Source organism: Penicillium nucicola (assembly GCF_028828085.1).
Source record: "Penicillium nucicola strain IBT 29836 chromosome Unknown utg000001l, whole genome shotgun sequence".
Lineage (NCBI taxonomy): Eukaryota > Fungi > Ascomycota > Eurotiomycetes > Eurotiales > Aspergillaceae > Penicillium > Penicillium nucicola.
In genome coordinates, this window is record NW_026643125.1 from 3,504,194 (window position 1) to 3,525,905 (window position 21,712).

At 50.8% G+C, this 21,712-nt stretch overlaps 9 protein-coding genes across 9 annotated transcripts; 5 read left to right on the top strand and 4 right to left on the bottom strand.

Annotated features, from left to right (window-relative positions):
• Window positions 1–1,527: 1,527 nt before the first annotated feature.
• On the top strand, window positions 1,528–3,449 carry N7511_001324 (uncharacterized protein; the record flags this gene model as incomplete). Its single annotated transcript, XM_057123749.1, has 2 exons — window positions 1,528–1,587; window positions 1,644–3,449. The coding sequence occupies 2 exons, from the start codon at window positions 1,528–1,530 to the stop codon at window positions 3,447–3,449; spliced, it is 1,866 nt and encodes a 621-aa protein (XP_056989482.1).
• Window positions 3,450–3,835: 386 nt separating this feature from the next.
• N7511_001325 (TAPT1 family protein) lies at window positions 3,836–6,970 on the bottom strand (the record flags this gene model as incomplete). The annotated part of the gene is made up of 1 exon (XM_057123750.1): window positions 3,836–6,970. One exon carries the CDS (start codon window positions 6,968–6,970, stop codon window positions 3,836–3,838), a length of 3,135 nt encoding a protein of 1,044 aa, XP_056989483.1.
• Window positions 6,971–7,604: 634 nt separating this feature from the next.
• On the bottom strand, window positions 7,605–8,772 carry N7511_001326 (S-methyl-5-thioadenosine phosphorylase; the record flags this gene model as incomplete). The annotated part of the gene is made up of 3 exons (XM_057123751.1): window positions 7,605–7,996; window positions 8,067–8,576; window positions 8,658–8,772. The coding sequence occupies 3 exons, from the start codon at window positions 8,770–8,772 to the stop codon at window positions 7,605–7,607; spliced, it is 1,017 nt and encodes a 338-aa protein (XP_056989484.1).
• Window positions 8,773–9,024: 252 nt separating this feature from the next.
• N7511_001327 (6-phosphogluconate dehydrogenase, decarboxylating) lies at window positions 9,025–10,575 on the bottom strand (the record flags this gene model as incomplete). The annotated part of the gene is made up of 1 exon (XM_057123752.1): window positions 9,025–10,575. One exon carries the CDS (start codon window positions 10,573–10,575, stop codon window positions 9,025–9,027), a length of 1,551 nt encoding a protein of 516 aa, XP_056989485.1.
• Window positions 10,576–11,090: 515 nt separating this feature from the next.
• N7511_001328 (sugar phosphate isomerase/epimerase family protein) lies at window positions 11,091–12,230 on the top strand (the record flags this gene model as incomplete). Its single annotated transcript, XM_057123753.1, has 2 exons — window positions 11,091–11,483; window positions 11,571–12,230. 2 exons carry the CDS (start codon window positions 11,091–11,093, stop codon window positions 12,228–12,230), a joined length of 1,053 nt encoding a protein of 350 aa, XP_056989486.1.
• Window positions 12,231–12,486: 256 nt separating this feature from the next.
• prnC (delta-1-pyrroline-5-carboxylate dehydrogenase prnC) lies at window positions 12,487–14,335 on the bottom strand (the record flags this gene model as incomplete). Its single annotated transcript, XM_057123754.1, has 3 exons — window positions 12,487–13,977; window positions 14,033–14,140; window positions 14,198–14,335. 3 exons carry the CDS (start codon window positions 14,333–14,335, stop codon window positions 12,487–12,489), a joined length of 1,737 nt encoding a protein of 578 aa, XP_056989487.1.
• Window positions 14,336–16,442: 2,107 nt separating this feature from the next.
• Window positions 16,443–17,867, top strand: N7511_001330 (proline dehydrogenase family protein; the record flags this gene model as incomplete). Its single annotated transcript, XM_057123755.1, has 1 exon — window positions 16,443–17,867. The coding sequence occupies one exon, from the start codon at window positions 16,443–16,445 to the stop codon at window positions 17,865–17,867; it is 1,425 nt and encodes a 474-aa protein (XP_056989488.1).
• A 409-nt stretch (window positions 17,868–18,276) lies between these two features.
• Window positions 18,277–19,332, top strand: N7511_001331 (putative proline utilization protein PrnX; the record flags this gene model as incomplete). The annotated part of the gene is made up of 1 exon (XM_057123756.1): window positions 18,277–19,332. One exon carries the CDS (start codon window positions 18,277–18,279, stop codon window positions 19,330–19,332), a length of 1,056 nt encoding a protein of 351 aa, XP_056989489.1.
• Window positions 19,333–19,967: 635 nt separating this feature from the next.
• N7511_001332 (putative glycerol dehydrogenase (GCY1)) lies at window positions 19,968–21,250 on the top strand (the record flags this gene model as incomplete). Its single annotated transcript, XM_057123757.1, has 7 exons — window positions 19,968–20,028; window positions 20,086–20,170; window positions 20,224–20,231; window positions 20,284–20,441; window positions 20,514–20,543; window positions 20,601–20,898; window positions 20,973–21,250. 7 exons carry the CDS (start codon window positions 19,968–19,970, stop codon window positions 21,248–21,250), a joined length of 918 nt encoding a protein of 305 aa, XP_056989490.1.
• Between the last annotated feature and the right edge of the window lie 462 nt (window positions 21,251–21,712).

Genomic DNA, 21,712 nt, shown 5'->3' on the forward strand with positions numbered 1-21,712 from the left:
ACCTTGAAATCGAAGTATGTAAAACGTTATATGTATATGATTCTAAATTTATGTTCAAGTGAGCGACTTTGAGGGGGAGGAATGGGGAGCTCTTTATAAGCTGCCCCGCAAGTTATGCTTCACCTGAGCTTATAAATGCGGTCTGCGAGCAGGACTTCCGAGTTGCATCTAATCGACGTCACCATTGGGAATTTGGCCAATGATGGTAGCTTGGCACTCATCCACTTTTGTATTGTGTATCATATTTTGTCGCGAGATGGGCCATTGAGCCTGAATGAAGCAGCACGCCACTGGATCGCTTTAGTGCAGGCACTGGTAGTGCTGAGGTGAGGTGAGACCTCAAACGTGTCGACTGCCACAATTCTCGGCATTGCCTCGAAATGGGCAACTTGGGGAGGGATTTGGGAGTCTTACAGATGATGCGTCGATTTAATCGCCGACTTGGAGAAAAGATGGGGGAAAGATAGGTGAGAGGGGTGACACTTGACACCTCAGGTGTCGATGATAGGCCTCAGGCTGCCAGTCCTGCTATACTTAGCTGAGAGATACCCTGGCAGACTAATGAGTTGGCAATGCATCTTTGAAACCCAAGAGCGGTTACCATGGCGCTTAGCAGCATTTGAGGAGAATATTCACCAGTGGGATTCGGTTATCTGGGTTTGACGAACTGTTTTCGGTTCACTGCACAGTAAGTTATGGAAGGGGTGTTTATAGACCACTTGAACACGCCTCTTCATTTTCTTGTTCAGTTCAATGCCGTCAAGATGTGGGCCAGGGTTCAGTAGGGACCCTCCTCGGGCGCGTGCTCGGCCAGTGATATTATCTGGGGCAGTATGTTAATGTTGACCTATTATGTTAGCTGTAAACCAGATGTCTTAAGTCAGAGGTGCTCAATTCAACACAAGAAAATAGACCATAGACTAACTACCAAGACTATTAACCCCATCAAAACAATCAAGACCAGCCAACCCGGGCGATGTTACAATCAAAGCCAAGCGTCAGCCCTAAAGTGCATATCGCGCATCTCCACCCCCTGCCGCACTGTTTCATCTTTCTCCCCTTTCCAACCTCATTCTCTTGACCTCCAGAGTTTCCATTCATTCCAGTCTCTCTTTCATTCCTGATTTACACTAAACTGACATTCCTTCTCCACACGCCGGCACTTGACTCTCCCCGCCTCCCTTCCCCCCTTGCTTGGCGACAAAGGAATCCGCCAATCTTAGCTCTCGACCCGCATTGAATTCAATGCGCTCTGAAACACAAGCGCTCATTGACACGTACAGCCTCGCGCTCGAACTCTGACAGATCGCCCTGGCCTCGCGCAGTTATGCGCCGTTCATGCGCTTAAGACTTCACTCTCCGTCACTCGTTTCGCTCCGATCTACGATACTTCCCTCGCACCACTCATTTGATACTCTGTTCACGACTTTGCCCGGCTGGCCCGAGGAAGTCACCATCTAAGCTTCCGTCATCTCACCATTCAATTGACGACCGATTGCTCCCTGGCAGGACCAGGTCTACTATACAATGTCTTGCTCCGGAGACCGCGAGAAGGCGACCGCAATGGAGGAGAAGTGGGACTATGTGGTAAGTTTCCAGAGCAAAATTACGCGGAGGGAACTTGGGAAATTGACCTGCGCTAGAATCTTGATGACTTCAAGTCTGAGTCTTGCTGGACCGGATTCTCATATTTCTTTCTATGGATATTCCTCTTCATCTCTCTCGCTGTCTATGGTGTCGATGTCTTCACTGCCGTGAATCTTCTGGCCTTCTCGCGATGGGCTGGGCGAGTAGAACCTGCCATTCCGTTCTACATCTCGCGATGGATCTTTGCCGCGTGCATTATCGCTTCGTTCGTCATCTTGGTTTACCGATGGATCCATGCCGTTCGGGCCATGCGCTCTGGTAGTATCACTCGCAGCTTCCTTGACCCGCTGGCCGTTCGTATCCAGAGTTTTCGGCTGGGCAAAAAGGGACGTGGATGGAGGAGATTCCTTGTATTTGCCGAGTTGACCAAGGACAGGAAAGCAGCTGAATATGTTGCTCTCTATGCGCATTTCTCCTTTCAATTCTGGATGAATACAGTCTTTGCAGATGGCCCGCGTCAGGTTATCAATGCCATCACACTCTACTCAGTCATGCAGATGGATCTCCTCCCTGGCGGTAAAAACGCAGCCAAGGACGATGGCAGCTCTGGAGCCTCGCAGTTCTTCAATAATGTCAAAATTCTGGCTGAGGACAACAACCTTCAGGCGGTCGTTCTATTTGGTATGCTCTTCACGCTGGTCATCTGGGTGCTTTCCGTCTTGAAATTGATCTCAGCGATCGTGCTCTACCTGATCTTCCTGTTCCATCATATCCCAGCGGAGGACGGTACGCTTTCAAGATACTGTCGTCGCAAGGTTGGACAGCGTCTCAAGCGCATTGTCCACCGCAAGAACAACAAAGCACTGGCAAAGGGTCTCAAATTGCAGAACCGAACCCCCACACAGCCAAGTCTGGTCAGCTCGGATTCGAAACCGACACTACCGTCCATTACTGGTGAGAAGGTGCCTGTAACTTCTGTGGCTAGTCTTTCTCGGAGTACCACTGCAACAACTCTGCCCCCATACACTCGGTCGAACTCAGCAGCGCACCCAGAGCAAAACCCAACACTGCCAAACCTGGATTTCGACACCAAGCCCCCGCTGGTTCGAACTACAACCCAAACGTCAATGATGTCGGATTCGGCTTCCCTGGCAGGCAACGCGGCCGCAATGGGCTACAGTCCCCTTGATCGCCACAATTCCCCAGCTCCTCCAGTGCCGCCATTGCCAGCAAATGTACAACCAACACGAAACATGTCCCACTCGCGCCCATACCAACAGACACACACCCCGGCACCAGAGTACACCTCCCCAGACGCCATCCGCGCAGATGACTACTTCCATCGCTCGCATACACCAGCACACGCACAACCCCATTCAAACTACGACCCCTACGGCCCACGAGACATCTACGCCGAAGATAAGTACGCTGAAGACAACTACGAATCGCACGAGCCCGATTACGAGCACGAGTCACCCTACTATGCGCAGGATCCATACTCCACACAATCCTATACCCCAGCCAGCACCGGCGCAACACCCGCTCCATACGGACGATCCATGACCCCGGCAACCTACCGTCCAACGCCTCCACCGCAGGCCCAAACCCCCATCCAGCCTCCACCACGGACTTTCACACCCATGACCTCTGCAACCCCTGCCCCTCAAAACGGCAGCTACGCCGCATTCAACCCATCTATGCCAAGCCACTCGCAGACACCCTCGCCCGAGCAGCGTCGCGGCCAATGGAATCCCGCATCTGCTGGGTACAACTTTAACCGCGCGAATACTGCCTCGCCTTCTGCTATGCACCGCGCTCCGCCTGGCCATTATTTTAACCGGTCGAATACTCATCAGTATTAGATGGATATTCATTAGACATCTTCTAGCCTTATTGCGAGGCCATAAAGTCTATTCACTCATCTTATGATGCAGAACAGGAGAGCTGGCTCTCTTGATGGCTGGATCACTTGTTTACACTTATGACGGACGATCCTGTACATACCCTTTCACTTGATATCCTTTTCCTTCAGTTTTTCCGCGATATGTATGAATTCATTGATCTTTACATTTTTATCGAATTTCCCTACTTTCATCTCAGTGCTGTACAAGAATAGGGATATGGAAATTATGATATTATACACATCTACAAGACAGACATCCAGATGTCCAGATGTAAAATATGAACCGTATATCCACATAAACCAACACAACCACACCTCCGGAACCTACCAATCCGCCTTGAACCATCACCAAATCTTCTTCGCAATCATCTCATATCGCTGTACATGATCAACATTAAGTTCCCCCTCCTTATCCATCTTCTCCTTCTCCTCCTTCTCCTTCTTGTCCTCTTTCTCCTTCAAACGACGTAACCCATCCGCATCATCAGCATAGATCAGTCGACGCTTCTCGTCGCCAACTTCGACCATGCCCCACCCGCCAGTGCGCTGGCTCCCCTCGACCGAGAACTCGCGGGCGCGCGGCACGGGCTGCTGTTCACTGGGGCCGGGTTGGTGGTGGGCGTGGGATAGATGGGGGGTTGGTTTATTGGAGTTGGAAGTTGATTCTGCTTCTCTTGCTTTGATCTTCCTGTAGCGTGAGCGCGCAAATGCGAGCAGTACCATTCCCAGGAGGAGTTTTAGGATGAGAAGAACCACGAACCCGGTGAGGAGGAGGACGGCGGTGAAAATGTGGACTGATTGGGCTGGGGATGGGATGGCGTTTTCCAGGAGGGTTCGGAAGAATGCGCTGACGTGGGCTGCTGAGGCTGGGAGGAGGGTTGCGAATGTTATTGGGGGTGCGGATGGGAGTGGGGAGGGGGCGTATTGGTTGTGGATTGAGGAGAGGGATGTTGCTTCTATTGCGGTTGAGGAGGGGTGTTGGGGGAGTAGGGCTGCTAGGAACATTTGGTAGGTTTGGACTGAGACTCTGAAGAAGAGGCATGAGAGTGGGATGACTGGGAGGCCGATGCGGCGGGTAAGGTTTTGTTCGCCGAAGGCATTGGTGTAGTAGTCTTTTGCTAGGACGTCTAGGAATCGACTGTAGATTGCGGGTCGGTTGTTGTTGAATTTACCGATGTAGGCGTGCTTCAGCCAGTCCACTAGCATTTCGGAGCCCAGCACCACTAGGAATGGACCGAGCACCTGTGCCAGGGTTGGAATAAAGGAGTTCACGCTATTCAGGGAAGACAGAATTGATGATGGGAACATTGTGAACGCTTGAGGCAAAATGGAGGATGCAGTGCGAGGAGGTGTGGATAATGGTGTACTGTTCGTACTTGTGGAAGTCTGAACAGAGAAACTAGAACCAAGACCAAAGTTCCCGACGAAGTTGAAAGCACCCGTCTCCACGATATTTCGCGAGGCAATGATAGTAAGCATCAGCCAGAGCTGGAATCGCTCCACGACGTCCGCACAAGTAAGCTGGAAAAGGTTCTCTTTCTCGAACTTCCTGAAGACAGTTGACTTGATCTCGACAAACTGGTTAGACAAAAGCAGAGTGATTAATGCGTTGGAGTAGGAGTTCACGGCGACGTTCAGAGTCATAACCTGGTAGAACAGCGAGGTCGCATGAGATACCGTGTAGACCAAAGCCAAGAGGAATAGCCAGAATGGGCGGATGATCTTGCTTCGGCCATCAGGGCGGCGCTCGAGAGCCTCTCGGGAGAAGAGACACTCGAGAACATCCTGACCCAGCGCAGCCAGGAGTCTGTCACTGACCTCCAGCACGTTATAGATGACGTAAAGCTTAATCGCAGCTTGTCCACGAATCCAATGGTACATTCGACTGGCGTCAAAGTACATTAGGACACAACAGGTGGATATCATAAGCAAGCCTGTCAAAATATCGGCTTTATCATCCGGAAGTAGAGCCGATGGCATAGACTTCTTTCGTCTGTGATAATGTCTGCGGGACTCAGAGGTGCGATGTTTCCTTTTTGGCTCTGCCTGCAGCTGCCGCGGTTCTCTTTCTGCAGTTGTCCCATCTAGTCCCGTAGAAGATCCTGGAGGCCGAGGTGTGACGTCTGCTTCACTCCCGCGCCTTGAGGGCTGATCCTCTTTTGAAGCTAGATTTCTTCTGCGCCAGACCCGCCCAATTCCATTAAGGACAAACTTCCAAATAAACCGAGCCTCGGCCCCCAAATTGATGACCCATGATCCAACAAGTATGTAGATAGCCTTGATGAAGCGCAAAGGCATAATGGTAAAGGAATACAGCCATGCGTCCAGACAAGCAAGACTCCCGAAACAAAGCACTTGCTCCAACAGCGGTGGAAGCATGAGGAAGTTCATGAGCCTCTCAATCTTCACACGCGATGATTCATATGGGAAGTCGTTCGATGCGGGGCGATGTATGTACAACGGCGAAGGCCGGCCAGATGCAAGCTCAAGTTGAAGATATGTTGGCAGCGAAACTGGAGGTAACGGGATTGACGATGACAAGGTCGGAGACATAGGAGTCTCAATGATTTGAGGTGATGCAAGAAGATGATTCTTCAAGTCGCGTTCCGGCGCGGATTTGTCCTGCTTCGATCGTGATGCCCATGTGTGGGCCAACCTTTCATTATTAGGTGTTGCAGGAGGTGGACGACGTGTGGAGCCAGGGGTTGACACCGTTCGTGATGGATTCGGGCGAGTCCGAACAGACGGGTTCTGTATGCCCCGAGGAAGAGGGCTCGCCGGCGCAGAGACATCTTCCAGCAGGTCTTTTAAAGGCCGATGTTTTGGTAGGCCGTCAGAAATTGGCTTGTCGGCAAGAGACTGGAGCACGAACTCCGGTATCTCAGATCGGGCCAAGGTGCCATTTCCATGCGGGTTGTCAGATACCACTCGTCTACCAGTGTTGGTCTCTGGTGCTGCAGGTCGATAGGGTATCGATTCTGGCGAAGACGTGAGTTCCTGGATCTTCTCAGGAGACAACTTCATGATTTTGTCTTTATCCTCGGATGATTTGTTTTGCAGGTCATCAGATAGCTCAGCTAGAGCAGCCTTTGTTCGGGGTCCGTCGTAGACGTCCACGACGGAAAACCGACCAGGTGTCTCCCCGTCATCTGGTGATTGCTCAACAAGAATACCGAGACCCTGCTCTGCCGATCCAGACTCTGCTATTTTATGTCCGCCATTCATAGAGTGGTGTTCGGAATGATTGTTCGAGTGGTGTGTCCGTTGCTCCTTCGTCCCAGTTCCCCGATCGATTAAGCCTTCGCTAGGCACACCGTTGGACAACTTCGTCGGTACTGCCATCTCGTGTCGCTGCTTTTCTAGCTCACGAGGTTCCAAATGTGGCTCCGTCTTGGTGCTACCGTTCGTCCGCCTTTCCGTACCGTGCTCCGTTATCTGATGGTGACCGGACAGAGCTTCGCTCTCCACGGAAGGACTCATCCTGCTTACTTGAAGTTCTTGTGACAGACCAATGGTTGTTTTCAAGGTATAGGCAAGCTTCTGGTAACTAACTTCATACCAGCAGTGCGCAAGAAAGTCCGAAGCCCATTATTCAATTGCGGTCAGGGTCCGGATTGGTGGAGCTTTGGTTGAGCGGTCAACGGGATCGCACTGTCGATCGCTGCAATGCGGTTTATCGTACTTGTGCGGGAGTGTATGCAGCTTGCATTATCGAAACGGGTCGTCAATCAGCGCAGTTCCGATCCCTTGTTGATGTCCGGGTCTGGGGGAAGATAAGGCGGACTATCTGGCAGGTCGCCGTTATTCATGCCTCAGGCCATAATGGAGTCACGTGCAAGCTATAACCCAAAATGGACAATGTCACTAGCATCTCTTATAGATATGGACATGTGCAGGAAATATAATGATCAAAGGGTTACATTTTAAGCTATTGGATGACCTTATGGTAGTAATAATTCATATTGACTTCAGGGATCTTCATGACTATACGTAATCAAATCTCAGATTCGTTAACTATTCAATCATATCTATGCCATAACTATAATGCATAAATGCTGTCATAATATATATCTATAGTATCTTAATGCATGCTGCAGCGCAGAACACTTCTAATCTAGAAGTAGCCGGGGAAAAGCCAGTCCAGCTTCTCCTTGGCAGCAGGGCTCCAGTGGGCCTGGGGAGTGCTGATGCCGAACTTGATACCGCCAGCCAAGTGCTTAGCGTTGATCAAATCGGTGTGCTCCTCGCCAGCCAGGGCATCCAGAACGGAAGTCACGAAGCGACGAGCGTTCTCGGCGTTAGACTTCATGTTGCCCATGACCATCTCGACAGTCACGTCGGCGGAGTCGTGCCAGCAGTCGTAGTCGGTGGACATACAGATCATCTGATAGGCGATCTCAGCCTCACGGGCGAGCTTGGCCTCGGGGAGAGCAGACATGTTGATCACGCTGCCGCCCCATGAGCGGTACATCTTGCTCTCGGCGCGAGTGGAGAACTGAGGGCCCTCTGTAAATGGAAAGAACGGGTCAGTGATACTAGCATAGAATATGGGGCAGCTTGAACGGGGATAACATACCCATGCAGACCAGAGTTCCGCGGTCGTGCAGGACAACACCGTCACCCTCGAGGCTGTGTCCGCACTCACGAACAACCTTGGCCATACCCTCATCGAAGGGGTCACCGAAGGGAACGTGGGCAACAACACCACCCTCGAAGAAAGTCCATGGGCGAACACCCTTAGTGCGATCAATGACCTGATCGGGAATGACAAAGTCACGGGGCTTGATCTCTTCCTGGAGACTGCCAACGGCGGAGAAGGCAATGATGCTACGGACACCGATGGAGCGCAGAGCGGCAATGTTGGCCCGGGCAGGAACCTCGTGGGGGGCGATCTGGTGGTGGGCGCCGTGACGGCTCAGGAAGGCAACGGCAACAACCTTGCCATTGTGCTTGCACTCGTGGTGAAGGATGGTGATGGGCGAGGAGGGGTTGCCCCAGGGTGTTGAGACGGACAGCGAGGCCACCTGGGTAAAGCCGGGGAGCTCACGCAGGCCAGTGCCTCCGATAACAGCAATAGGGACAGAGCCTGTCAGATTTGCAATTGTCAGCCTGGGCAAGGTGGGGGTGGTGAGGGGTATGATTTGCGAGGGGGAGTGGGTTTACGCACCCTCGTAGGTGGTGGGAAGGGAGGCCATTCTGCGGGCTATTTGTTTGGGAGATTCAATTCGAATGAAGGGTTTGGTAATAGAAGAGAAGGACCGAAAGAATGAGAAGCTGCGCATCTTGCGCCATCAATTTTCAGATGTTGCGGGCAAACTCCATCTCCGATTGGCTGAGATCGACCCACGTGCAGAATAGTCCCTGAGGCTGCAATTGGCCATTTCAGGACTAGCGCCATATCATTGTGATTGTCTCCGAGCAAAGTGGCCAATCAACAGACATTCACTCACTTACCTAGCAGGACATGCAAAGGAGAATATAACCACCAGAGGCAAGAAGACACTGGTAAAGACAATTTGGTATGTACACCTCATCTACGCTGGCAGCCACTCATAATGATGAGGACCTTTATGAACAGGGCCGGGGTCCTCACCGGGAATACCTGGCTTGTTATAGTTATGAGCCCCAAAGTAATCCATCTGAGCCTCCATGAACTTGGTGGGCAAATTCAGTCCACCTTCATACTTCAGATATTCCAGAGTCGCCGACAGCGCTGGAATGTATTGATCAGAATACGTTCCCTCCATAACGATTTCCTTCAAACCATGGAAGCTTTGGTGCAACTCATGGGCAACCGAATCAACAAACTTGGTATTGGTGAGCTCGTTGTGGGCGGCAAGTGGTGGCTGCAGTAGATCGGCGATGTGGTCAGACTGGATGATACACCCAGCACGCCAGATCTGGAGACAATCTCCTAAGTTGACGTTCCAATTCTCGTCAATAGATGCCCGAGATATCAATTCCAGACCTTGACAGAATGAAGCCAGGAAGGAACAGTAGACGGCTTGGCGCAGATTCTCAATGATCTCGGAGAAATCACGAGTTCCCTGAATGGGTTTCGGCATGGGCATCTCCAGCTTCTTGGCAGCACGAACTCTTTCCAGACGGTTGCCGCTAGAGATCCGCATATAATGAGCAGCAGCTAATGTGGGACAGGAGACATGTCGAGAAGCAGATTCCATCAAACACCACATGGGTGTACCTTCGGTATTGTCATCGTCCTGAACGACCTTGTCAAGAACATCATCAATGACATATCCATCATCACGACTGGCACCTTCCCCCTTGATGTCACCTTGAGGGGTTCTCCGAGTATGGAGAATCTTGTCACCAATGTGAATGAGGAAGTTGTTCCGCAATTCGCCAGCAGAGTTCCATTTGGCAAACACGTCTCCAATCTTATCATGTTCCATGTCAAGTCCGTCATGCATATAAGACCAAGCTTCAGCAAGAACAGACAGCATCCCACCTTCAATTCCATTATGGACCATCTTGATGTAATGACCAGAACCTCCTGGCCCCATCCGCTTCACGCAGGGCGTACCAGTCTTGGAATCCTTTGCAGCATACGACTCCAAGAAAGGCATAACACGTCCAATGGCTTTGGCGTCACCGCCAGGTGACAAACTGGGTCCGCGTCGAGCAGATTGATATCCGCCGGAAACACCCATTCCAATCCAGGTGACACCAATAGCCTCGCACTCTTTCTGTCGACGTTCGGTATTGCGATAGTTCTCATTCCCGCCATCGAGGATAATATCACCGTGTTTCAGATCAGGCTTCATCATCTGAAGGACTTCATCTGCAGGTTTACCGTGGGTGATGGAGAACATGAACAGCTTGCGGTCGGACTTGCCCTCGACGCTCTTCACAAATTGGTTGATGTTGTAGAAACCCGAAACTCGGCCTTTGATGCCCTGGTCTTTCCTCGCATGGTCCACAACTTGGTCGACGTTCTTCTTTTCAATGTCCCAGACTGAGACTTCGAGACCAAGTTCGGCGAACCGGAGTGTCATCATGGAACCCATGTTGCCGGCCCCAACAACACCGATGCTTCTTATTCCTTTGTGGGTTGGAGACGGCATTGTAGCTAGATGTGGCGGTCTTTCCTGCATGTAGATACTGTATTTCTGAATAGTTCCAGGGAAAGGCTCAATTTTCATTCAATTGATAAATAATTCTTGGAAACGTCTCATACATCTTAAGCTCTTCTTGAATGAGCAGGCTGTGGCAACGGGGCTTTGTTGCGGATAACGTCAAGGTGTGATCATATACGAAATAGGAGGTTCCATTCCAGATTGCCTTCATTTTAGCCACTGTGGCATATATCAGCTGTTAAACCAGGCAAAAGAAGATGCATATACTGTTTTGGACAGAACATAACAACTTTGAGGAAGTGGCACTAAGATGACATCTCTCTGACGTGACAGGCCCTCAGAACAAGATTCGATCACAATGAACACCAAGTGAAGCAACACAAATTCCGACCCAAGGCAAAATAGCGCAATTGTAGTAATTTCAAATTCCCAGTATGATAATTGGAATCCTCGGTGCTTCAACCCAAATTACCAAGCAAATCAAAAAACACAAGCAACAAAAAATGACCCAAATTACCTCCGCCAGCCTTCAAAAGATTCCTCTCTCTTACGCCTCATGTTCGATTGGCTGCAGTCCAACTGATACACTCCCCCGCAGACTGGAAGTCATCGCTGCAGCGGGCTTCACCGCAATCGAGCTATCCTTCCCAGACATCCTAGACTATGGCGCCCACATCACCGGCCGCAAAATCGCTCCGAACAATTATCCAGAGTTACTCCCCGTAGCAGATCAGATCCGCAAACTGTGCGAAGAAAACAAACTGTCAATCATGATGCTCCAGCCATTCTCCAACTTCGAAGGTTGGCACAAGGGTTCAGTAGAGCGCGAAGAAGCATTCGCACGAGCAACAGGATGGATGGAGATCATGCATGTTGTCGGGACCGACTTGCTACAGGTAAGCCCGCCTACAAGAACCAAGAAAAATCCCTCAAAGCACAAAATACAAAGCACACCCGCTGAATATGTATAAATCCATGAACAGGTCGGAGCAACAGATACACCAACAGACCTCCCGAACTTCCACTGCAACAAAGAAGAAATAATCTGCGATCTCCGCACGCTCTCAGATCTGCTCTCGAAGCGCAAATACTGTCTTGCGTACGAGAACTGGTGCTGGTCCTCCCACGCTCCAGACTGGAAAGGCGTCTGGGAAATCGTCAAGGCGGTCGATCGCCCGAACTGCGGCCTCTGCCTTGACACATTCCAAACGGCCGGCAGTGAATGGGGGGATCCAACGACCTCCTCGGGTTTAATGAAAAATGTCTCAAAAGAAGAATTGAAGACGCGATTCCATGCGAGCATGGATGAGCTGGCGAGGACTGTTCCTGCGGAGAAGATTTATTTGCTGCAGATCTCGGATGCGTATAAGGTTTCGCCACCGCTGGAGGATAAGGTGATTGGGGGGTTAAGGGCGAGAGGCCGGTGGAGTCATGACTATCGGCCTATGCCGTATGATGGTGGATATTTGCCCATTGAGGATGTTGCGCGTGCGGTGTTGAGGACTGGGTTCCGGGGTTGGTTTTCCATGGAAATCTTTGATAGTGGACCGGGCGGTTCTGGGAAGAAGTATGAGATGGGGTCTTATGCTAATCGAGCTATGGAGAGTATGCAGGCTTTGTTGAAAAATTGTGCTACAGATTGAAAGGGGGATAGAGGACATCATGAGCAAAGATTTGGGTGGAATGGAAATGTTATACTCTGATTTTGACGAAACTAGTAATAATTGATAACGTTACATGGAATGGTGTCTGAAGTACAGACATGTACGTATTCAGATCCCTCGGGATCTTGTAAAGACAATCTGAAAAAAAAAAGCAAAACGCCGGGTGGGATGCAAGATTGACGCCAATATATCATAAAGCATGCGGGATCAACTGAAAGGTCTGGGGTTCAGCCTTTTAGTTGGCGTTGCTGGGGTAGGCAACGGTGTATGTGGGAACATACTCCTCCTTGATGGAGCGCAAGCTGACAAAGCGGGACATGAGGTTGGCACTGCCAGCCTTATCATTAGTTCCACTGGCACGGGCACCACCGAAGGGCTGCTGGCCGACAACGGCGCCAGTGCTCTTGCAGTTGATGTAGAAGTTACCGGCGGCGTTGCGGAGGGCCTCGTCGGCAACCTGGATGGCCTCACGGTCTTGGGCGAAGACAGATCCGGTGAGACCGTAGTTACCGGTGGTGTCGATCTTGTCGCAAATCTTGGTGAAGTCGGCCTCGGTGGCGTCGTTGTAGGAGTGCAGAACAAGGATGGGACCGAAGAGCTCACGAGACAGAAGAGGATGGTCCGGGTTAGAGGTACGGTAGACGGTAGGCTGAATGTACCAGCCCTTGGAGGAGTCGTAAGATCCACCAACCAGGAGCTCAAGCTCGGGGTCGTTCTTGGCCTCATCGATAACACCAGCCAGCTTGTTGAAGGAACCCTCGTGGATTACGGGACCGCAGAAGTTGGTGAACTCGGAAGGCTCGCCAACTTGGATCTGCTGCACCTCGGCCACGACCTGCTGGACGAAGTCCTCGGCGATGGAAGACGCGATGTAGGCGCGGGAGGTGGCGCTGCACTTTTGGCCCTGGAACTCGAAGGCACCGCGAACGGTCTGGACTGCGGCGTTGCGCACATCGGCAGACTTGTGAACCAAGTGGAAGTTCTTTCCGCCGGTCTCGCCAACAATGCGAGGGTAGCTGCGGTACTTGCCGTCCGCCACACCCTGGGAGATCTTGCCGTATAGCATGCGGAAGACATCAGTGCTACCAGTGAAGTGGAGAGCGGCGAATTCGCGGCTTTCTAGGACGGTGCTGGTGACCTCCTCAGCCTCACCGGGAACGAACTGGATGACATCCTTGGGCAGACCGGCCTCGAGGAGGATCTGGTGAACGAGCCAGTTGGAGGCAATGGCGGAAGGCGAGGGCTTCCAGATAACGACGTTACCCATCAGTGCAGGGGCGCCAGCCAGATTACCACCAATGGCAGTGAAATTGAAGGGGCTGATAGCGTAGACGAAACCTTCAAGAGGGCGGTATTCAAGACGGTTCCACACACCCGGAGCGTGGTGAGCGGGCTGTTGAGCGTAGAGCTCCTCGGCGTACTTGACACCGAATCGGAAGAAATCGCAGAGCTCGGCGGCGGAGTCAATCTCGGCTTGCCAGGCGTTCTTGCCCTGTCCGTGCATGGTCAATGCCATAATATCGTAACGGTACTTTGTAGCGATCAAATCAGCAGCCTTGAGGAAGATGCTGGCACGCTCGGCGAAGGGAGTGTCGGCCCAGGACTTGCGGGCAGCGAGAGCAGATTCAATGGCAGACTGCACGTCGGCCTTGGAAGCATTGGAGTAAGTTGCCAGAGGAGCATGGGAGGCAGGGTTAGTCTGAGTGAAAGTCTGGGAGCTCTTGATCTAGATTCAATGTTAGAATTGTTGTTCTTCTTCGTCATTCAAAGCTCATGCTTACCTCCTTGCCAGCAACAACCAAAGGCACACTTAAAGGAGCCTTGGACTTATATGACGCCAATGCATCCTCAAGACCCTTGCGGTCGGCGGAACCGGGAATATAGTGTTTCTAAATGGTGTTTGTTAGGAGGCAAAGTTCTAGCATTTTGTTTCTGGGAAATCTCACGTTGGGCTCATTGTTGATCTGAGGAACCTTGAAAGTGGCATAGGTGCCCATAGCCCGCGAGCTAGAGCTAGGAATGCGGCAAGCAAGCGATTGCACGCGCGAAACGGGCGCGCGGGCGCGCAAAAGAGCGGATTGCATCATGATTACTTTGAATATTGATGGTATTCCAAGCTCAAGGATGAAGAAGAGAAGATCTAAAAGCTAAGTTGGAGAAGAAAAGTGCACGCGGGGTATGATGTAGGCCGGCTACTACCGGTGCTGCACAGCTCAAAGCTCCAATTTGCCGTGACGGAGACCGGTGGGGCATTGAATCTGCCAGCCAATCAGGTGCTGCCGGTAAGCGTCCCGGGTGGTACAACCGGGCCGGAGTAGAAGTAGATCAGGTGCCGGGATTCCAATTAAGCAGAGACTCTTGTGGAAGCTATTGTCTGACTTGTATTCAGTTCATTAAGATATCATATCTGGGTTCAGATATGTAACATTGTAGAACAACTATAGATTAAAGGTGATTGGGGCTATCTCATGTTATCTCATACATGTTCAATTCCCCACCACAGATCCACTACAATCTTTCAGATCTCAGATCTATAAAATCCACCATCAAACCTTTTCTACCCAGATGCGTTGAATGGGTTAAATCTCTTGTTTTCCAGTAAATATTTCGATTCCAGATTTCTTGGTCATCCATGGGGTCTTGTACCACAGCTTATGACCAAAATACAGGAAGAAGATCACAAAGACAAGCTAGGAGATCAAGAAGCTTGGGTGGGCGAGACTAGAGCAGACTGTAGAAATCTAAAGTACTACAGACGTGCTAGATGAATTTAATAATTTCATTAGAACCGGCATGAACCGAGTACGAACCAGATATACAACTCCAACAAAAAACACCAGGAACAGGAAGGTAGTCAGTCAATTCACCCAGAATATCCATAAGGAGGTAGACAATGATTTACATGGCCATATACGCATGCAATGAGCAAAGGAGCCATGACAAGTCAATGACAGATTGATCTTACGCATAAAAGTACTTCCCAGGATCAACTGTAGAACGTGTCACTCCACTGCCGACAAAATGGTCAGTTCCAATGCAGCTGTCCAGGGGGAAGAATTGAATGTGACGATGGTTCAGACTACAGTGGGCTTTCGAGCCACTTCGTCTGGTAAGGGCTTGGGTTGAACTGCATGCTGCGAGGACGAGGAAAGGGTCTTTTCCAAGTTGAGGTGTCAGTTTTGCCTCGTTGCACACCAGGAACAGCTTTAAAACGCAAAATGTGCGTTTGTCTTGTCCGCGTGAAAGAGGGGGAAAGGTTTAGGTCGAGAGATGTAAGGAAAAAAGCAAAGACGGAAACTTCTATTCAGATAATGCTACACATATGTTAGGTGCCAAAGCTCATTATTTATTATCATGGCTGTATATTGCACACAGTACTTGAATAGCAACAATATCTGGTACCCAACTTAGTTGTCATGCGATGGTATAGAGGCTTTATTTGGGTGTTCGAAGTGGTGGGTATCCAACTAGCGTCTTCTAGCGCTCTTCGGGAATAACCTTAAGTGGAACGCTAGGATGCTCTCCGATTGGCTGGTGAGGCTTGACTCAATGTCACGTGGAATTGTCGGGGTAGACTCGATATCTGGGGTAAATTACTGTAGTTTCTATCCACATTCTAATTCACTAGGCACGTGGGAGACTCTATTAGTCAACTTCAAATTTCATTTTGTCATGAAATAGTCCTACACCGGACCTGTAGGGCTGTCGGCTCCAAACCGCGTGACTAAAGAATCTGAGGTGCACCGGGCCGGTCACAGCTTATCGCTGGCCCGTGCACTCTCCACCCGGCCCGACTCTCTGGAATCTGAAGTTAAGCACAGAATAGCTGGAGATGTTCGCACGGATGCTTGGTTTGGTGGTAGTCATGGCGCGTACCTGAAGCCATGGCAAAAGTCCCGTTTACCGGGGTTAGGGGTTCTCGTTCAAAAAGATCATGAGTAATAGAAATTTAGAGATTACTTTGAAGTATGCTCCATAATGTTCCCCACGAGGATCTGAAGTGGCTTTCCCGGTCCCTGCTACCGTACCGGTGCCTTGCGGTTGCCACCGGCCCTCCAACTGCCAAAGAAATGGACATAACTTATCTACAAGTCAGCCACCTTTTTCAAACCGTGGCTCTCTCCTCAAGCTTTCTTAGATATCTTCTTTTGCCTCTTGAGCTGTCAATCTCACCCCATCTCGTACACAATCATGAAGGCTGCACCTTCCATGCGGCCACTCAAGGCTGCTGCTCAATCGAAGAGATTCGTCAGTGGCACGAACAACTCTCGCTCATCAGTTGCCGCAACCAGTCTGTTGAGCCCAATCGCGCGATCTACACCTCCGCAACCACGCAAAGCGCTGACTGCGCCCTTGGCTAAGCTGCCCCTCTCATCGGTGCTGCGCTCTTTGCTGGTACTCTCTGTCTCATCTTCTACTCTCCTCCTCAAGCCATGCATCTACACTCTCTCGCTGTTGGCACACCCGCGTTCTGCCCTCTGGGATGTCGCTAAGAACCCGTTGCTGAACGCACTAGTGAAGCACACCATCTACAAGCAGTTCAACGCCGGTGAGAACAAGATCGAGGTCCAGGAGTCGATCCGTAAGATCAAGGATCTTGGATGCCGCGGTGTGCTGCTCGGATATGCTCGTGAAGTCCTGGTCGGCGAGAACGACGATGCCTCCTATGACGCCAAGGCCGCTCTGGCTGAAATCCAAATGTGGCTCGATGGCACACTGGCCACCGTCGACATGGCCCAGGCCGGCGACTTTGTCGCTCTCAAGTTCACCGGAATGGGCACTGATGCCCTCCGCCTCCTCCAAAAGCAGACCATGCCCACCGACTTCATGGACGAGTCTATCCAGCGCGTCTGCGACCTGGCCATCTCCCGCGGTGTGCGTCTACTCGTCGACGCCGAAGAGCAAGCTGTGCAGCCCGGTATTGAAGCCTGGATCATGAAGTACCAGAAGTACTGCAACTCCCAGACACCCGGCCGCGCTATCTTCTACGGCACATACCAGGCCTACCTCCGTTCCACTCCCGCCACTCTGGCTAAGCACCTCGAGATTGCCCGCGTCGAGGGCTACACCCTGGGTGTCAAGCTGGTCCGCGGTGCCTACCTGAAGACCGAGCCCCGTCAAGTCATCTGGGCCGAGAAGGAAGATACCGACCGCTGCTACGACGAAGTCGTCGAAGCCCTCCTCACTCGCAAGTACAACTCCATGCTCCAGGCCCCGACCCAGGGAACCCCGACCGAACTTCCCCCTCTCAACGTCATCATCGCTACTCACAACCGCGAGTCTGTTCGGAAGGCTCACGCGCTCCGCATGGAGCAGGCCACCCGCAACCAGGACTACGGTGTCGACCTTAGCTACGCTCAGCTCCAGGGTATGGCGGATGAGGTCAGCTGCGAGTTGCTCCAAGGATTCGAGAATGCTGAGGCTTCTGTCGGTGCTACCCCCATGGATGCTCCTAACGTCTTCAAGCTTCTGACCTGGGGCTCCGTTAAGGAGTGCATGGGCTTCCTGCTCCGTCGTGCTGTCGAGAACACCGAGGCTGTCGGCCGTACCAAGGATTCTCAGATCGCTATGATTGGTGAGCTGAAGCGTCGCTGTGGCTTCGGTGGTAGCCAGTAACTGTTTTCCTTTTCTTTCTTTTCATCTTCATCTCTGTGATACCTGGAGAGTGCTTTCGCCTCTCCTAGCATCAGCCCCTGCGGGGTGCTTTTTGTCTGCGCATAGCTGGGGTGCATCCCCAAGGGCGTTCTGGTCATAAATATTTTTCATAATGAGCAATGAAATCAATCTTGAATATTCAACTTTCATGTACATTGTAACTGAGTGTAAAGAGAAAAATGATGTGTCGAGTGTAGTCCCCGCCGGATCGACCTGCCCCTCATAGCTCGGAAGCACCACCCGTTATGATCTATCTACTCCGATTCTCTTAAATAGTTGAGTCCTGCAACATTCACTTCCGGATATCATCACTTACATAACTTCTACTTCACCCCTCCCATCCCCACAAATACAGACAACAACCACCAAGATGCACATCCTCTCCGAACCAGACGTTGCGCACATCTTCCGCAGCCTGTCCCAGGAACAATGTCACACATTCATAGACACCCTCAGCAACGCTCTCGTGGCTATTACCCGCGAAGCAAGCCCCCAAATACAAGCCTCAGACCGACTCATCCACCAACCCCTCCGAACAGTCTTCACGACCAAAAAGAATAACACATGCATCTTCATGCCAGTCTCAGACACCGAAACAACAGGCATCAAAGTAGTAACAGTCGGTGAAGCCGGCATCCAGGGCGTAATAAACGTCTTCAATCCAGAAGGCCGACTCCAAGGCCTCCTCGCCGCAGCCGAAGTAACAGCTTTCCGCACCGCATTAGCAACAATGACGCTGTTCGTGCGATGCACGACAATCCGCAAGGACCACGTTGTTGTCTTCGGCTGTGGGCGACAGGCGGAGTGGCATGCGCGACTTGCGCTGCTGCTTTATCCCGAGCAGATTCGGAGCGTGACCTTTGTCAATCGGGGACGGGAGAGACTGGGGGAGTTTGAGGAGGATGTTGTTGTTGGGCTGAGGCGGGTCTATCCGGCTGTTGATTTTGAGATGCTTGCTATGGAGGGGAATGGGGGTTATCAGGGGGCGCTTGCTGCGGTTCTTGGTGCTGCGGATGTTATCTTTAGCTGCACGCCTGCTGTGCAGCCGAACTTTGGGTGGGAGGTTCTTGAGGCGAAGCCTAAGCGGAGGTTTATCTCGCTGATTGGGTCTTATAAGCCGCATATGCGGGAGATTGATACGAGGACTTTGCTTTCCGGGGGGAAGGTTTATGTTGATTCGAAGGTTGCTTGTTTGGAAGAGGCTGGGGAGTTGATTGAGGCCAAGGTCCGGGAGGACCAGCTTATTGAGATGGGGGATCTTTTGGGGGCTAAGACTGGGGTTATGGAGGATGCGGTTGATGTTCCTACTGGGTGCAATGTGGTTTACAAGTGTGTTGGCATGGGGTTGATGGATCTTGTTGTGGGTAAGCAGGTGCTTGATGTTGGGGCTGAGATGGGTCTTGGAACGCATGTATCAGGGTTCTAGCTGCGATCTGATCGTATTTTGCCACTGTTCAGCTGAAGGGATCAATGCAGTGCTCGCGCGACTCGGGTGATTCTCACCCAACTCTCACCCGGTCTATAGAGCACTCTCATCCTCCACACGCCGGTGACTTAGTAGTTGGGTGACTACCAGCGAATCAATGGAAACAACATTAGATTCCCGCTTCTTCAGAAACCTGTATTGTTTGCCTTGTTTATGCTAACCGATTCCCCCACGTTTTTCCTTTCCAACCCCACGCAATATTGCCGGATTTGGAAGGTTGCGGCGGACCATGGGGATTCCACATTTTGCGGCGAACGAGTGGGAAATGTCTCGTGAAGTAATTCCCCCACTTCTTGCTTGGGTAAAAAAGGCATCTGCTGGGCGTTTGGAACAAGCTGGCCGACATCATAACCGGAAAGAACTTCCTCCGCAGACGCATTTGGACTTCAGTCGATCTCTCGTGGGGCACTTATTATTGACGGACTATGTCATATGTTCCTGTTGACATTGGTCCAGGCCTAAAACCCCTCGTATGTGGAAATGTTTTCATTTAAATCCTCCTTGTCTCGTCCTGCGCGATTCTCATTCAACGTATACAGCAACATTCATACACTTAATCTCCCACCAAAAGCAATATGACACTTGCAACTCATTTCAAGCTTAACTCTGACACCCAAATTCCCGCCGTGGGTCTCGGTATGATACACGTGTTTTCTTCTTTTGGACCTTGGCTACATTTACTAACAATTACAGGGACATGGAGATCTGAACCAGGTCAGGTCCGCCAGTCAGTCGCGTTTGCGCTCAAGAACGGATATAGTCACATTGACGCCGCATTGTAAGATACCCATGTCCCCATTGCGACCTATAGCATTGGCTAACAGATAAAAGGATCTACGGTGCGTTTGGAAATGGAATTGATCGAGCTTGTGGATCTAACAGCATATCCAGGAAATGAGCACGAAGTCGGTCAGGGCATCAAGGACAGTGGTGTTCCTCGCGAAAACATCTTCATCACCAGCAAGCTTTGGAACACCGATCATCCCAATGTCGCCGCGGGTCTCCAAAAGACACTTGACGCCCTAGGCACCGACTACCTCGATTTATACGTAAATGAACCCCTTCTGCTTTTGTCTATGCGCCACGCATGCTGTCGAGAACCTAACTAATATAATGACCAGCTCATTCACTGGCCAGTCCGACTTGTTCCCGTAAGTTGATTCGTGATTTCCTCTATCAGATTTCGCAGAGCTAACTTATACATATAGAATGAGTCCCACGCGCTTCTTCCAGTCAACCCAGATGGCACACGATCGGTAGATCGATCTTGGGACCAGGGTGAGACATGGCGCCAGATGGAGGAGGTATACAATTCCGGCAAAGTCAAGGCGATTGGCGTGGCCAATTGGTCCATTCCCTATCTAAAGGAGCTCAAGAAGAGTTGGACTGTTGTCCCTGCGGTCAACCAAGTTGAGCTCCACCCCTTCCTGCCTCAGCACGCACTGAAGAAGTGGTGTGACGAACATGGAATTCTCCTCGAGGCGTACTCGCCCCTTGGTTCTGAAGGTAAGTGCCCCTTGATAGCTGTGTCCGGGGTGGCATTTCAATGATGTAACGAGAGCTAATTTGGCGGTTTTTAGGTGCTCCGCTCATGTCTGATCCCGCGATCCAGGAGATTGCCAAGAGAAATGATACTTCACCCGCCACAGTACTTATCAGCTACCACGTTAACAGGGGAACTGTTGTACTGCCCAAGTCTATTAAAGAAAGCCGTATTGTCAGTAACAGTCAAGTCATTCCTCTCTCATCTGAGGATATGGATTTACTGAACGGTCTGGCTGCGCAGGGAAAAGCGAAGCGTATCAATACTCCTCTATTTGGATGGGATCTCGGTTTCGATGACTGGTACAAGCAGTAAATTGCCCGAATCGGGTTATAGAATATGAGAATCATCTAGAAAATATTCCATTTTTTTATCAGTCCTGGCAGAAAGAATTCCTTTGTTTTAGGGATTTACCATGAGGGCAAATAGATGATTTGATGCAGCACCCAAACAAGTGCAAATTGAGGGGAAAGCATAAAACTGCCTTTATTCCTAGGGTATTCTCGTACTGAAATGGTAGAAAACATCTACCTAGTTCCCTCTTTTGCTGTTCGAAGATTTTTTATTCTAGGTAAGTTACATTAGTCAAGTTGACTAACAGAAATCAAAGCAAATCGCTTCAGATATCCAACCCAGAACCTCCAATTATCTTAGGACCATCTCGTCATGTAATTGCCCCTTCTACTGTCATATTTGTTGTCTTTATAGCTAGCTACACCTAAGTGAACGAAAAATGCGGGCATTTGAAATATATTCAAGTACTTCATATCTTCATGT